The sequence below is a fragment of the Catharus ustulatus genome, chromosome 7, assembly GCF_009819885.2.
Source record: "Catharus ustulatus isolate bCatUst1 chromosome 7, bCatUst1.pri.v2, whole genome shotgun sequence".
In the NCBI taxonomy this organism is placed as follows: domain Eukaryota; kingdom Metazoa; phylum Chordata; class Aves; order Passeriformes; family Turdidae; genus Catharus; species Catharus ustulatus.
The window spans coordinates 4045227-4061639 of NC_046227.1; the positions used below are offsets into that span (position 1 = coordinate 4045227).

Sequence of the window (16413 nt, forward strand, 5' to 3'; positions counted from 1 at the left end):
CTTTTATGCTCATTTATATAACGGGTTTCTTTGATTTACGGCAGGTTTTCTTCATGTACAACAATGTCATAAATTGCACAGCCCTTCTTTAAGTGGTTATGAATGTGAGATGTTCAGTAAACTGTGGCATGGGGGAAAGGGCAGATGCCTTTTGAAGAGGCTTTTGACCCCAATCTCAAATAAAATAACCTGTTCTCTCAAAAAGAAATCAGAAGCAAGCATCACAATAAGTTAGAATAGTCGGTTTTTTTACTAGCCAGCTGGTTTTGGGTTTTTTTAAAGTGCAAAATATAAGTTATTCATGTAGATAAAAGAATGCATGAGGCCAAACCCACAGAGTGGTGATGTTTGTGTGGTGATCCCTGGAGCTCTGTTATCCAGGGTCTGCAGAGGCTTTCTGAGAAGCAGCAAATTAATGTTGTTCTTTCAGTAAACTTTTCTGTTTGTAAACCTTGCTATTTTTCAAGACCCTCAAACAAGCTCATATTTCCAAGGAGTGTTCAGTGGCCATCAAGGATCCAAAGCCACTGGTCAGCCTGTGAAATGAAGACCTTGGGTTTTGATTGTGTTGGCATCTTGCTTTGTAGAGGAACAGCACATTTAAAAATGACTTTCTGAGTTCAGCTGTCAGAGAAGCTTTCTGTTGACCTTTACAAATTGATATGGTCACAATGAATGGACAGAAGTTTAAGGGCAGTCTCTGGGCTGGGCAGGTGGGAATGAACCCAAAGGTTTATGAAATATATATGGAGAGTGTTTTAAAAAGCCCAACAGAAATAACAGCCAGTGTTAACAGAGGATATATTTGAACAAACTGTTCTGTGAAGAATTTCTAATACCTGATTCTAAGTGTGGCTGGCTAGAACTTTGCTATTGAGGTGGTTTCTGAAGTATATAAAACTAACAAATAAATATGCCTTAGGTGTGTGCAGTGCAGCAGTAGGTTGGGTGAGGGAAGCAATTAGAGATGTTGAAGTTGCTTTGCAGGATTCAGCTGCAGGGAAACTGTCCTTGAGGTGCAGCATGGACTCCCCCTTGCTCCCTCCAGCCTTGGGAGGCAAAACCATTTACAAAGGCTCAGGAGGAATGGTGTGGAGAGGGACAAGCCAGCCTGTGATTTCAGCTGCTGCCTCACTAATTTTTAAAGAATCTGTGAGACGCACTGAGGAGCTCCTAGAACACAAACACTTGGGAGTCCTCCCCTCCCATGTGAACCAGGCAGGAGCTTCAGTGCTGCAGGAGCTTGCCCTGAATATTCTGCTCAGGTACAGTGAGGTTATCAGTGCACCAGGGATGGGCTGCCTTCACACTGGGCTGCATGCTCTTATTCACAGCACATAGAAAGAAAAAAAGAAACTGGTTTTGCCTAGACTTTATTAACTGAAAGTTTGTTTTTCCTGCCTGTAAACTGCTATCTGAAAGCACCTGTTTGGATAAAACATATGGGGTTTATTACTTAGTGCAGCCATGGGCAATTAGGCAAATAGAACCTTTGGTGTAAGGAAGCCTTGTGTAGGAGAGCACATTAATTCTTTGGCTTGATGACCATAACATAGACGACCCCCACAGACTCTCTGTTCCTAGCCCAGCATATTTTGACTCTAGACAAGGTGTGGTGTCCACCTGGGGGTCCAGGCAGCCTCAGCAGAGCCCCTGCCTTCCTCTCATGTGCAGCACTTCCAAATGTCAGTGATTACCATTTCAGCTGTCTGACGTTAGCTGGATTCTCCTGCCTACTTGACAAGGTGGTGGTGTTGCTTGAGAACCTGTTATTTTCATTAATGAAAAATAAACTGCATCCAGTCTCAGCTCAATAGATATGTGTGCATTGGCTAAAACAGGGTGTTCCTGTCATCATGTTCTCCTGCACTGCAGTCACCTTGAAGCACTTGGGCAAAGCAGCTCCCAAGTGTTGGGTCTGTTCTTGCCTGCTAATGGGGACACCCAAACCCTGTATTGGCCATTTCAGGTGTGCCCTATGAGATATTGCTTTTCTTTAACTCCCAAGTGTTTTTCCAGAGCCCCCTGCAGTTGGGTTGCCAGAACTTGGGGAGGTTGTTCTCACCCAAGCATTCCTTTTTTTCAGGTGTTGAAATTTCACAGTTACTCTAATCATTTTATTAGGCAGTATTTGGGTTGTGTGATAATTACTGATATAAGCTGGGAAGATTTCTGTGGGTGATCTTGGGGAAACACCTTTTCCATGTCACCAGTGGCTTGTGCTCAAGCTGTAATGAGGCTCCTCTCTGTGTGCTTTAGTGGTGACTAATTACCCGTGTTACAGCAGGGACATTAAAGCACCTGTCCCACCTACCCACTCCGAGCTGCAGCTCTTACATAAACGATGCCAGAGAGGAGGATCTGAGGGGCTGTGAGCATCCTGCCAGTGCATTTTCAGTAGCGTGCAGGCAGCAATCCCATTCCCATCGCGCTCCCACCGGGCTTCCCAGGCGGGAGCTGAATGAAGGCGCACGAGCTCTGTGTGTTTGCACAACGTTAATTAAAATGCATTTAAGTGGAGTGAGTGAGTGCTGGTAGTGTTTTGGGGGCCCTCTGGGGAAGGGAGAAGCAGGGAGGGAGGCGGGCAGGCCTGTGGCTGTCGGGAGCTGTGTGATTGCACAGGAGCTGCCAGGGAATGCAGCCACTGCCGCAGCACCAGGGCAGTGCTCTGTGCCAGCTGAGCATCCCTGGGGAGCACTGCTGGGGGAAAAGAGCTCTTTGGGTCCCAGCAGAGCAGCCTGGCTTTGCTGGGAAATTATTTTGGTCTATCCTCCCAGCAAGTGTTGCTGGCATCCCTTTCCAAATTGAAGGTGCAAAAGACCAGACCAAGTGCCTGGTCCCACCTGTGGGTGTGCTCCTCTGCTGCTTGTAGGTTTGTGCTCCATCATCTTCTCTGCACTCCTTCCCTTGGCACTGAAAAACCAGTCCAAGTCCTTCTCACTGCTGGGTCCTGTGGAGATTTCCACTGCTTTGCCCTGGTAGGGAGCCAGGATGCTCTGGGATGCAGTGCTGGAGGCAAACAGGCTGGCACTGCTGCTGCACTGGAGCAGGACTTCACTGGGGAAGAGCGAGGGCTGGAAAGCAGGGAGAGCAATATTTGGACACTCTCAGGCACTTGGAAGAACACGTGGCCTTGCATTGCAGGCATTTATCTGCAGGCTTATTACTCTTAGAAGGTATTGGTGGTGTTCTGTACTTCTGTGCTCTAGGGGAGAACTTTGGTTTGTGTCATTAAGAGTTAATCAAACACTTAATCTTGGGTGCTGCACTCAAGTGCCTGACTAGTGCAGGAAGAGTTAGTCTGTAAAGTTCTTCAGCAGCAGCAGGGAGGATGATTCCTCTGCCTGATGCTTCCAACCAGCAACATTTGCATGGACTAACCTGCGCTCTGGAGTTGATTTGCTTGGGGAGGAAGCATAGGTCAGCTGGAAAAGGGATGCTAGTGATATTTCTTTTGTATTGGGAGGCCCAGTAGGCCTGGTAAAAGGAGAAGGTCCTGCCAGTGCTAAGGAGCTGGAGGGCAGAGGAGACCAGTGTTTTATTTCACAGCTACTTGAAATGATTTTGTTGTGGCCTTACCTGAGCTAAGCCAGATGATGGGAGCAGAAACCACTCAAATCTTCCTTAGATAATGTCTGCTAATTGCTTGTTTGGGTTATGCACTTCACTGGGAAGTAGCCTGCAAATGCTGAGGATATTTTGACAAACTAAGTTATTTTTTGCATCTGGTATGAAAACCCCACAGTCTTCCTAAGATACCCCACTGCATAAGTGACTGTAAAAAAAATATTTTAATTTAAAATATTTTTCTATCACAACATGCCTGCTGGTAATTTGCCTGTTTGACCACTGGAGCCACGAGCATCTCCTCAAAGCCATCCTGATGGGGGTGGTGGGTGCCACGTGTCACCCCCGTGTCACCTCCATCCCTCGGCTTCCCCACCAGCTTGGAGGCTTATCTGCTGCCTCCTTGTCAGAGTGAGCGCTTCCAGATTCACAGCAAGACCTCAAGGAGAGACAGATGATAGAGCAGATGGCAGATGACTAATTTGGCAAAGTTAGATGAGTGGAAATTGTTTGCTTTAATTGCTTGTCAAGTCCAGTACCTACATTATAGTTAAGAAGCGACTATTTACCCTCAAACAGAACAAAATGAGGAAAGGAGGGGGGTGTGTGTGTATGTGTGTGTTTGTGAAGAGTAGGGAGAAAAAGTGCAGAAATACACTGAGAAAAAAATTTGGAACCAAGGCTTGAGGCAGAAGAACCATTGGTAAAACTTCTTGTATTAATTTCTGCCTTTTTTAAATTGTAGCTGTGTAATGTATGTCCTGCACAACTTTATTCCTACATTTTCCTTTCCAGTTGCTGTGCCATATTATAGATGTGACATAAGTAAAAGAAAAACAATGCTGGAAATACTGACATGAAACAAGCTGGTGATGATGGCTTGATGATGGTCAGTACAAGTGAATAGCCTTGAAATGTCACCGTATAAATCTGGTCGGTGTTTTGATGGTGTTTTTTGGTTGGTATGAGCAGGAAGGCACGTCAGTAAAATGTGCTGTGCACCATCCACCAAAGGGATTTTGGAGAGTTTGGCACAAGGAGAGGGTTCCATCAGCTTGGAAAAGTGCTATCACACATAGCTAATCCTTCTTGATGGAGTCACAACCACCGTCAGTCTCTTCTGTGCCCAGCTGTTTCTGTTCATAACATTGGGAATGAGCTCCTATTCGGGACCAGGCTAAACACATCCTTACAACTTTTCTGGAAGTGCTGGAAAGCTTTTACAAAGGCATGTGAAATGATATTTGAGAATTTTAGTGACCAAATTTCAGGAAATTAATGCTTTTTCCTCCCTGGAACTGTCCAACCCAGGGACCAGTTCCCCATGCTGTGGAGAAGAAATGCTCTCGGGGAAGTGTGTGTCGTGCCTGTACTGTGTCCCCTCATCCCAGTGACAGCCTGGAGGGCTGAGCACAGCTGGGTGGCCATGCTGGGCTCCTCTTGTGGCCATGTGGCTGTCCAGGGGGTCATGGCAGCGGGGTTGATTGCGTGCCACTGGATTCAAGCGGGATGATAATTTCCTGGTGTAGAGCAGACCTTGCGGAAGGAAAACACTTGTGCCAGCTGAGCTTTTAATTAGGAGTACAGAGAAAATTAGGCTCTCCTTCATTACAGTCTCCCACCTAGGGAAAAGAAAGAAATTGTGCAGCACTCTCCCAAACCACTGGGTTTGCAGGAAAGTGGCTGGTGACCTCCAGGAGGGTTTTGCCTTCTCATGGGAAACATCTGCGAGACTCTAAGTGCAGACAGCCCTCGCTTCATTAGGACGTGCCTAATTGCAAGAAATTTCAGGGCTTTTGCAGCTCATTCAAGGAGAACTGTAAAATAATAATGAAAGGATTAAAAGTGTGTTTCCCCTTCCTGTGTGCCTGCGTGACAGGGGGCTCAGAGAGCACAGAGCAGAAAGAAGTGAATGGGGATTGCTGCGGCATCGCTGGTAATTAGCTGTTCCTTAAGGGGCTCGAGTATTCCCCCCCATCTGGGGGTCTTAAAAAAATTGCCACGAGTGTTCACAGTTATTAATAAACAGTTCTGTCAGCTGCCTTTCAAGAACCCCTGATAATGGTGCTGTCTGTAAAAATGCAGCTAATTAAGTAAATAAGTGGGAAGTATGGGAGAGGAATGTGTTGGAAAGAGAGGATGGCTGTTGTTGGGCTCATCTTTTCTGGGCTGAAGGAATGTGGGACTGTTCTTTTTGTAAAGACATTTCTCAAACCAGTAGGTCCAAGAATTTAAGCCTCCCTTTGTGTGTTTGGCCCCCCTGACAAACTGACTGACAAATTGTGCTGCCTTCAGGCAGAGGCTGGTGCAGGGCAAGTGCACTGCCCTCCTGCATCCTTGCCAAAGAGATAATAATAAATGTTTTATCATTCAGAGGAAAATATATACAGATGCTTGAGATAACTCCCTTGGAGTTAGTGATGGGGATGCCTCATCACTGCTTCTCTGAGTGTACTTTGGGAGAGGAGTGAGGCACCGTGATTTCAGGTGGTGGAGATGATGGATTCCACTCTTTAGCACTCCAGATGCAGGCTGATCTGGAAAGAAGAAATGAAACAAGTCCATCTCCTTCCAAAAGTTGAGCTGGGAGGATTATAAAATCCATTAGTATTAGAAGAAGCAGAACTAGATGGAGGCAAGTGTGATTTCTTAATTTAATGTATAGCTTTATCATCAACAGAGCAGAGCAAAATAATGTGCTAAAAAGCAGAATCTAATGGACTTTTAAATTTCTCCATTATTTGCCACCTTTAAGAGAGCGTTTGAATGATTTGGCTATTTTATGAAAAAATGTCAATGGAAAATTAATTTCCAAGTCATGTGCATGAATATTGATGAAAAGCATAATTTAATTTCAATACAGATGATTATTGCTGCTGTAATTGGGGCCATTAGGAGCTGAAACTCATGTCACTTTAGGTAGCTGGTAATAAGTAAACAACTGGATGTGAAGTGTGAATGTGGGATTAACGCCTGAAATCCACTTTTTGGGGTGACCAAGCAATGCTCTGCTCCAGCACCTGCCCAAAATCCCCTGTGATAGGGTGGAGGTGAGAAGTGGCCACTGGCTTGTTGCTGTCACTGCTGATTTGGGATTTCCCAGGTGGAAAATGTCCTTGAGGTTTGGGATAACCTCAGTGGTGGGTGACTCTGCACAGGAGCACTCTGTGGCTTTGAGGGTTGGTGGCATGTCAGTAAATCAGGTCAGACTGGAGCTGCCCCCACAAACTTGGGCAAAATGCAGAAAAGTCTCATTCTCCTGGGTGTGCATTGAAAGAGCACTGGGGAGTTGCTCAGTAAGGAGAGCAGCTTCAGACTGGAGGCACCTCTAAAGCTGCTCCTCTTTGCCCTCTGTTAGAGACAGGGAATGAATATTTTTTATTAACCAGCAGAAGGAGCAGTTAAAGCGCACAGTCTTGAATTTTTTTTCTGCTCATCCATTTCTGGGGCTGTATTAAACACATCTAACAATACACAACAAAGTGCATTGAAGAAGGTTCATGAAATACAGATGATGGTGTGGCAAGGAAATGCATTTTGTTGTGCTTGTGTTTATGCCTGCATGCAGCTGGAACATCCCTGCAAATACATATTATTTTGACACTTAATTTCAAAGGGCTGCTGCAGCACATAGATGCCTGCTGCTGTTCCAGGAGAGGAGCAGGAGGTGACTGGGATGTGTTCCTGCTCTGTGCTGAGCTCAGGGACTGAGGGAATCTCGAGTGACTCCTGCTCAGCTCCCACTTCCCACACTGTTAGTTTAGTGCTTTTTAACTACCTTGGCAAATCAGACCCAGAACAATTATTTCTGCCCTGGGAATTGCCTCATATGGCTCAAAATGGGGCATAAAGCTTGTTAAGTAGCTCTCACAGCATGCTTTTGGCCTGTGTCCCTCCCAGGTTTGGCTCCCTGGTGTCAGTGACCAACAGGAGCACCTCTGTGATTGTCCATGGCAGCAGCATTTCTCTCTCGTGGCAGGAAAGCCTTTTTACCCTGTTAGTTGTTATTTACCTTGAAAAACCTGCCAAGAGCATATATCCTCTCTCTGTTTTAAAGGATTCTCTGCAAAGGAATGGGAGAGTCCTTCCTCCTGCAACTGAAGGACAAAACCTGCTTTTCTTAAATACTGGCATAGCTACCTCTTTTTTCATTTTGAATATGACATAATTATTGGGTGCATCAAAAGCATACATGGCAAAGCTGAGGCAGAGGGAGATTAATGACTTACTGTAATAATGGATTATTAATGATCCATGATTATACCCACATTTGCTTTGTGATTTCAGCTTGTGCAGGTCAGAGCTCTCTCCTGCTCTGAGTTCTGCTTCTGCTGGTTGGGTACCAATGGGAAAAAAATGTGCATTTCTGCACCCCTCAACTGATGTAGGATAATCACTTTTGGTACATGATTTGATTTGAGGCAATCTGTGACCAAAAAGGAAACTTCTCCTTTTAAGATGCACATTAAGTGCTTGGAATTGCTGTGAGATAAATTTAAAGGATCAGCATGATTTCTTATAAATTAGCTTTAAAGGTAGTTTTGGTTTTTTTAAATCCAAAGGAATTGATCACTAGCCACATCAAAAACATGGAAGTAGTTATTGCAGTGCTTTGGCTGTACAAAATTAATCTCAGTCAGATAAAACTCATACCTTGGTTCCACATCTGGGCTGGCTTCACCCCTGCTGAATCCTCTTGCAAGAACAGGCTCCAGGTGTTTCTGCCTCCTCACAGCAAACAAATGGCTGCATTAGCTTTCAGGAGACGTTTAATGGGTGTGCAACATGGAATATCAGTGTTGCAGTATATAGCTTTATTAGCTGAGCTGCAGGAATTGTTTTCTGAGCTGTGTCGGTCCTTAGCACGGATTGCAAAACGGAATGGAAGGGATTTATTAGTCCTTGGGAGCCTTAGGACAGAATAACACTTACCTGGCTGGAAATATGATCAGCCTCGTAATAGATACTGCTGTATTTAAGGGAGAAACACACAAACCCATTTTGCAATTGCTAAGCAAGAGTTTTTAGGTGTCCTGGCAGGCACAGGCATGTGTCTCCCTGGAGAGTTAGCTCACAAAGGGTTTTCTGAATAAAACTCTATACATGAGGACAGGGCTTTTTATTTCAAAGAGAAAGATGTGCCCTCTCCTAGTTGCAATGCTTAATCCTTCCACTGTTCCCAGTCCACCAGATCCTTGTGAGATCCCAATATGAGCATATCTTTCCATCTTGGGCATTTCCCAAAACAGCTGTTGAAAATATTATGAATCAAACCGTGTTTAGCTATGATTTACTCTAAGTGGTAAGGTTTTACAGAAAATTTAGAATTGGAGTGGTCATGCTTTTAAGTTAGGACTCAAAATGAGGTGGTGGATTCTATTTTAAAACCTGAGCAGTTTTGTTTTCCTTCGACACAGTTCACTGAACATAGGTCAAATATTTCAAATTTTTAACTGTAGTGAGAACTTTGAAATTTTACCAGGTCATAGAAAGAAATAATATTTCAGTATTTTCTGTAGTGTGTAGACCCAGTTTGGAGAAGCAGCCCTTTCAGTGGCTGTTCATCTTTGATCTGTGCTCTTAAGCCCCCAGAAACACAACCCAAAAAATTATCTGATCAACCCTTGACAGAGAGACCACAGAGGAAACAGAGATTAGAATATTAGAATTGTTTCCATTTCTATTGAGGGCAACAAAAAAAAAAAAAAAAGGGAAGGGGGTGTAGGAAATGAACAGTCAGTAATTGTAGTACTCTGAAACCTAATTACCTTTGGTATTTATAAAAAGGACCTGACTCATTCAAAAGAGTATATTTTGGCCAATTTTACTGATTATGCCTCCAGTCATGGAGAGTTTTGTTTGTATTGATCTGATCCAGAAGTGGGATTGGCTCCAGAAATGCCATTCTTGTCCTGTTTTGCATCATATAATGCCCATTTCAAAAGTTTAGGTGTACCCAGATTAATTTGCTCACAGGTAACAACCCACAAGCTGTTGATTAAGAGGAAAAGTTGAGTTCATTGAAACAGGCAAACCAAAACCAGCCCAGCCCTACTCTTGACCATTTAAGCATCATTGAGCAGGCTGAGCAATGTGTGAAAAGCTGATCATGTAAAATGCTGCTTCTGTATTTTTCTTTCTTTTGGTCACTGCATGATGACCACAGGCTGATACACTGAGCTGAGCTGGGATTCTGTGGTGGGTTTGAACTGGGCTTCAAAATGTAGAACAGAGGGGTGTAATATTAAAGGGTGTCCTTTGAAAACTGTGTTAAGATGGTGTTTCCTGACCCTGTGCATTCAGCCAGGGGACTTGTGGACAGACAGTGTGTTTTTTGCTGTATTTTTTCTCTTATTTAATTGGGTAAAGCTGGGAAGAGTTGGGGTCTAAGGAAAGTAGTGGGGAAAACAATGCTGGGTGTAAGTCTTCTGCTCAGGTTGCTCTTGGCTTGTCCAAAATACTGTTCAGAGTAGTGAAAATGTTGAATTATGCAGGTCAGTTTGGATGCACAGGTCTCTCCAGCCTTGTGTCCTTCAGCCTGTGATGGGAGTGCCTCTGCCCAGTGTCTGATTCTGTCTTTGGTGGAACTGGTTTGCTGAGACCTGGGTTTAACCCTTTGGGTGCTGGGGACAGACCTGCTTGGCCTTTTCCCTGCATTTCTGCCTTTTTAGCCTGTGCATTTGGTGGTGAATACCAGCACTTCAGTCCGTTTGGTGAGAAGTGTTTAAATTTCTGAGATGGTCACAGACTGTATTTCCACTTTCCTATCCCTACTTCAAGTGTGACTCGTGTGAATAATTTCAGATTTCTTTTGCAACCCTGCATCGCTGTGTGCAGACTTTATTTCCTGATGTGCTCCAGTGCCCCTCTCCCAGCCTGTCCTGACTTCTTGTGCTGTGTTTTCTTGCAGTGTGTGCTGGCACTGAGAACAAGCTGAGCTCCCTGTCTGACCTGGAGCAGCAGTACCGTGCCCTACGCAAGTACTATGAGAACTGCGAGGTGGTGATGGGCAACCTGGAGATCACCAGCATTGAGCACAACAGGGACCTCTCCTTCCTGAGGGTAAGCAGCCTGGGCTCTCCTTCCCTCTGCCTCTGTGTTAGGGGAGCAGTGATGGGCTGGAAAACACCCAGGCATTTCTCCCAGCGTGTGATGGAAGAGGATGATAAAATGCCAGGGATGTGCAGAGGACAAGAGCAATGTCACTGCTGTGACAATGAGTGTGAATCATTTAGATTTATCCAGGAGATGGGGGAGACAGCTGTGACTGGAAGGTGACACCTCAAGGGCTCTCCCTTTGTGGTGCCAGCAGGTACAGGGCAGGTTAGGTGGGGTTTAGGAAGGCCAGAGAATCATGCAGACAAGCACTGGAGGACTGGAGAGTGATTTATAGACTAAGCAAGAGAAGAACTCTGAGCAATGTTTGTGGAGCATTTAAGAAAAAGAAAAAAAAAAAGATTGCTGAATGAACATGAAACCTTCTTTGGGTCTGAGACTGGAGCTATGAACCTAACAATCTCCAGCATCCAGGGGATGTCTGATAGATGAAGGCTGTACTGTTTTTGGGGAGCCTGGGTTTTGCATCCCTTCAGTCCTCTATACATCAAATTTTGGATTTGTAAAGGAACATTTCAGTGTGGTTTGCAGATACCCTGTTGCCATGCTGGCCAGTACAAAAGAGAAAGGTGAACATCAAGTTCAAAGACCTTAAGCCCATTGTTATTTGGCATTTTACATTCTTTATGTTTAAAGAAACGTCCCACTAAAGGAGTGATCCAGGTGGGCATCTGAGGATGCTGGGGCTGTAATATGGAAGGTAGGTCTGAGGGTAGAAAAGACAGCCTATGCCAGCATGGTTGCAGTCTCTCCATGACACAGATAAGGGTTTACAGTGCTCATATTCCTGGGAGGAACGGCTGAGGGAGCTGGGGTTGTTCAACCTGGAGAAAAGGAGACTCAGGGGTGACCTTATCACTCTCTACAGCTCCCTGAAAGGTGGCTGTGCTCAGGTGGGGGTGGGCTCTTCTCCAGGCAGCACTGACAGAACCAGAGGGGGACAGTCTCAGGCTGTGCCAAGGGACATATAGGTTGGATATTAGGAAAAATTTTTGCATGGAAAGAGTGATAAAGTACTGGAATGGTCTGCCCAGGGAGATGGTGGAGTCACCATCCCTGAATGTGTTTAAAAAAAGACTGGATGTGGCACTCCATTGTTTATTTGAGGTGTCAGGGCATGGAATGGACTCAGTGATCTTGGAGGTCTCTTCCAACCCAGTGATTCTGTGAATATTGCTCGCCTGCAGCTCTCAGGAATGCTGCTGTCATGTTCCAGGATGCAATATGAACTTGTGTCTGTGTGCAAGGCGCACGTGGCAGGAGCGGTGGAGTTGAGATCCGGCAGCAGGAAGGGCTGGTGGGAGGCAGCCCCAGCTGCTTGGGTTACACTCACTCCTTCCGCTGGCTGGCTGAGCTCAGTGCTCCATTTCAGCCTGGAAATCTGTGAACTTTCCAGCACAGCTCCCAGCAAAGGCAAAGCCAAGCAGCAGGTTTTGCATTGCTTCACGTCGAGTTTGTTTGGGATTTCACAGCCTTGCCACTCCGTACATTGCATGTATTTACTCAAAGTGTACTCCAGGCTGCTGAGCGATCTGTGAGCAGAATGCAGCTACCAGACACGTCTGGAGTCAAGTTTGGGGTGCTAATTGCACTCAGACTAACAGATTGCCTGTTAATTTGAGTGACGAATGCCTCGGAAGTAAATGCTATCCATACATTTCACAGTTGTGACAGGTGGGGACAACACATATGCTTTTGCTCTGAAATAGATACAGCCTTGGTGCAGCTGGAGCAGCGTTCCCCAACGCCTTGGACAGGTGGCAGATCCTCCTCCTGTGAGGGCAGGATCCCTGTTGGATCCCAGAAACCTGGGGGGTTTTGAGCTTTCTGTGCTTTCTGGCACTGACCCCCTGCAGAACACTGCTTGTGACCTGAGGCCTTGGAGAAGCTTCCAAATTTGAGTGATGGAGTTAAAATCACAGGTGTGTAGTTAAATAGAAGTGTGTGATTTCATATGGTGAAGGGTTTTGCATTTGAGGTTTTTATAATATAGTAATAGGTATGGGACAAGGTGGAAAATTTTAGAGAGTATCTCTTTCAGTGCTCATCTTCCTTCTTGTTCATAGTTTCATGCAGTAGTTTCTGGTTGGACAGTCAGTGCTGCACTGAGGGTCATGAGAGTTTGGTTATTGGGTCAAAAGTATAAATAATACAGGTGTTAATTCTCTCTTGGACTGTTTAGCTTTAAGAGACCTTGTAGCAGCTGGATCTGTCTCCATTTTGTTCACTTCTAGCTGGTAGCCAGCAGTGCTGCTGAATTCTTTGTACTTTAGATAAGATTCAATAAACAACCAAGCCCAAACACAAGAAAATCCGTTTCCTTAGTGTATTTTTAAATCCTGGCTCTGAGTGAAGGCAGAAGGGACTGAAACACACCACTAATGAAGTGGTGCAAAACTCCCACTGCTGTTACAGATCCCTGCTCTGACTGGGGCATCTCTGCAGTCTCAGATGCCTGCAGAAACCCCTGCCTGGGCCATGGTGGTGGCTCGAATTCATCACAGACGGTCCTTACACTTCAGCTTCCCTTCCTCCTTATGCTGCCCGCTGGGAGGCAGGGAGAGCAAATTACTTGGAAATTAGGAATTAGCGTTCCTCGCAGAGGGCTGCCATAAGCAGCATAAAATATTGGTGGAAAGAAGGCAGTAAAATCATCAAATGAGAACAAGAAGGAAAGGCCCTGTTCAGTAAATGAAGGTGGTTTGGTCACCTGTGCTTTTTGGTGGCAGCTACTATTGCTTTTTTATTAGTTTTATTACTTCTCTTACCTGCATCTGCTCCCTCGCAGATGTCTCAGCAAAAAAGCAGGACTTGAAACAAAACTCAGCAAACTGGAAGGCCTAGTTAGTATGATAAATTGTAGTCATTAAAGTAGAAAACCAAACAGAAGAGAACATGTTCTCGGTGAGGCAAATAAATAAATAAATGTTGGCACATTTACGCCGATAATTCGACATTCATTAGTCAGGCAGTATTACTCCTTTTATCATATTAAAAATTGCTTTAATGGCCACATGAAGGTGGCAGATGGGACATAACTAAGAGAAAAGCTGTTTGTCTCTCTCAGACTTAAATAGGGTGAACTCGCCGTGTAACATCACGCTTGTTCAGCCTGCCCCAGCGTTTTGGTCTCTTGCAGTAATTGCCCTCTTCCTCCACCAAAAATGAGGTTATCAGCTGTGGCTGTGTGTGCCCACCTGCCCTCTCTGCAGGGCTCAGCTTAGCTGGGCAGCTTCTTGCTGCAGGACAGAGGGAAGACCCAGTAAGCTGTAGGCGTGCTGAGTCTTTTCATCATGCAGTAATAAACAAATAGCATAAATGAATTGAAGTGAAAAAAAAACCCCATAATTTTATTTACCCTGCAGAGGAACATTAAAAGATCAGCATCCCATCTCTCATATTTATTTAGACATTTATTCCCTAAGTAGATTTGCTTTATGTCTGTGAGTTAGCTCTCTGGATGTCTGCTGATGAAGACTAAAAGGGGCTGTCTGTCACCTGAATGAAGTGCTCAGCCACTTAAACTTCCAGGCCTGCAGTTCATGAGGAGCTTGATTTCTCTAAGAAGGGATTGCACATGCCATTGTTGCTTTTCCTGCTGTTCTCATATATGAGCAGAGCAGGACTACATATCATCTGTGTTACTTTAATATATTTTATTTTGGTTCCTTGGTTGTGTTATAGCCTTGGTATTGCTTTCCTGTGAGCAGCTGCAATATGAACTTGTGTTCTGCACGTGCTGCCCTCCAGCTCTGTTCCTGCTGATCAGTGCTTCCCTGTGCTGTGGCCACAGTGGAGTCGTGGCAGAGGAAAGGAGCACTTAGTGGAAGAAGAAATAGTGTCTAAGCCTGAGTGTTGGGCAAGGAAAGATATTTCTGACATCTGTGGGCTGATAACTGGCTTGCTTTGTCCTTCTTCTGAGCCTCAGCCTTACTTAGAGAAAATGTACCAGGGTTATTCAGGTTTTGCAGCCCTGCCTGTGCCAGCTTTGGCAACGAAGTGAGGCTGAGGGTAGTGCAGCCCCTGGCTGCTGCAGTGCCACCTCCCTGTGGCAGCCAGGGCAGGCTCTCCACTGCCATAGGTGCTGCCAACAGTGGGATTGAACCGAGCAGGACAAATAATGGGGTGGAAAACAGTTCCTGGGAGCTGCCTTGTCCCTGTCTGGGCTCACCCAGCAGTGCCAGTGCCCCTTGTCCCACTGCTTCCCAAGCCACCAGCATGCTCCTCCTAATTGCACAGCCCAGGATTTGCTCCATGAAACCAGATAAGCTGCTAGAGCTGGTGCGTGTCTTGAGTCTCGTCCAGGCGAGAGCTGAGATTTGCTTCCTTGCTTTGGACTTCAGGAAAAAGAAACCCTTTAGAAAAGCTCAGATTGTTCACTGGTTCATATTGCAAGCAACTGTTAGAAGAACAGAAGGGGGAACCTATTTTAGTTTTGCTTGGCAGAGCTGACAGTTCCTATTGTGGGCTGTACTTATTTCTTAATAACGTCTCCATATTCAGTTTTCAAAATAAAATACACAATTAGTGTATCACATAACAGTCTTCTGTAAGTACTTGTGTTAAACACATTTGGTAAATGAGAGTTATCTTTGACTAATCCCCTGGCTTTTAGCAATTCACAGTCAGTAAATTGTCTTCTTGTGCCTAGATTTTATTTAACCAGTTCAGATTATTTATTTTTAAAGACATGATCAAAGTTCTGTGCTGTTCCCTGCCATAACTCTCCCAAGTGATTACGAAACTCATTTTTAACCGCAATCAACAACCTTCAAAAATTATCTACCACTGCTTTATGGGTTCTTTTTTTTGTGTATCACCTCCAGCCACACTTACAGGGCAGCTGTCTAACATTTAAGGGGGTGGATGTTTTGTGGTCAATATTACATTTATGAGATGTAAGAGCCCCATCTCCCCTCTGTCAGCACGCATGGCCCCATGCTTGGTGAGAACCCCTGCCAACCCAACCTTAGCCTGTTCCTTACAGTCACATTTAGACTCTGTGGCAGGTGGGGTTTGGCCATTTGGACTTTATATTCTTTGCTATTGGTTGTGTTTAATCTTTGGAGGAAGTTTTGGTGAAACAGAGTGGGGTTGCAAAGCCTTGCTGCATTCAGAGCCCCTGCTTGTGCAGGGGGATTTTCCCCAGAAGTGCCATGAAAGCATTGCAGCCCAGAATGGGGATTTTCAGGAGAGGTTTGCTGGGCAAGGCTGCCCTGTAGCATTTGTCATGCATTGAGTTTCATCTCTTGCCAGTGTGTGTTTTGTCCTTGGCTGGCAAGAGGCAAAGTGGCCTCCAGGGAATTACAGAAATGGAAATTGAGTACATGTATTTTATATGTTTGTAATTGCCCTCCCAGGACCTTACCTGTTAGAAAACAAAACATGAGCAGCAGAGGTGTGACAGTCAGAGCTGTGCATGCCACACAAATCCAGGTGGAAAGGGGACACCTCCAGCTTGCTGTTGAACACAACTGCTGTGCTGGGTGGGTTACAGGGGACCAGTTGCATGCCAGACCATGCTTCTGGCGTGGACAAAATGTTTCAGAGGGGCTGTGATCAGCTGCCAGCTGTGCTGGGTGAATCTGAGCTGAGTTTAAAGTGAGCTGCATCCCAGACTCAGGGTGGAGTGGGAGCAAATTGCAGAAGGTATATGTGATACAGCTCTGCTCCAGGAGAGTGGCTTCTTCTGCCATTTCCCATTGCTTGTGCAGAAATAGCAGCTTAAAA

The 16413-nt window shown here is 45.3% G+C and overlaps 1 protein-coding gene across 1 annotated transcript in view; it reads left to right on the top strand.

Annotated features, from left to right (window-relative positions):
• The window catches only part of ERBB4 (erb-b2 receptor tyrosine kinase 4), a 547664-nt gene that overhangs the window by 201666 nt on the left and 329585 nt on the right, over nt 1-16413 (top strand). The window contains exon 2 of the mRNA XM_033064273.1: nt 10478-10629. Within this exon, the coding sequence (XP_032920164.1) occupies nt 10478-10629 (152 nt within the window). The remainder of the gene's footprint in view (nt 1-10477; nt 10630-16413) is intronic.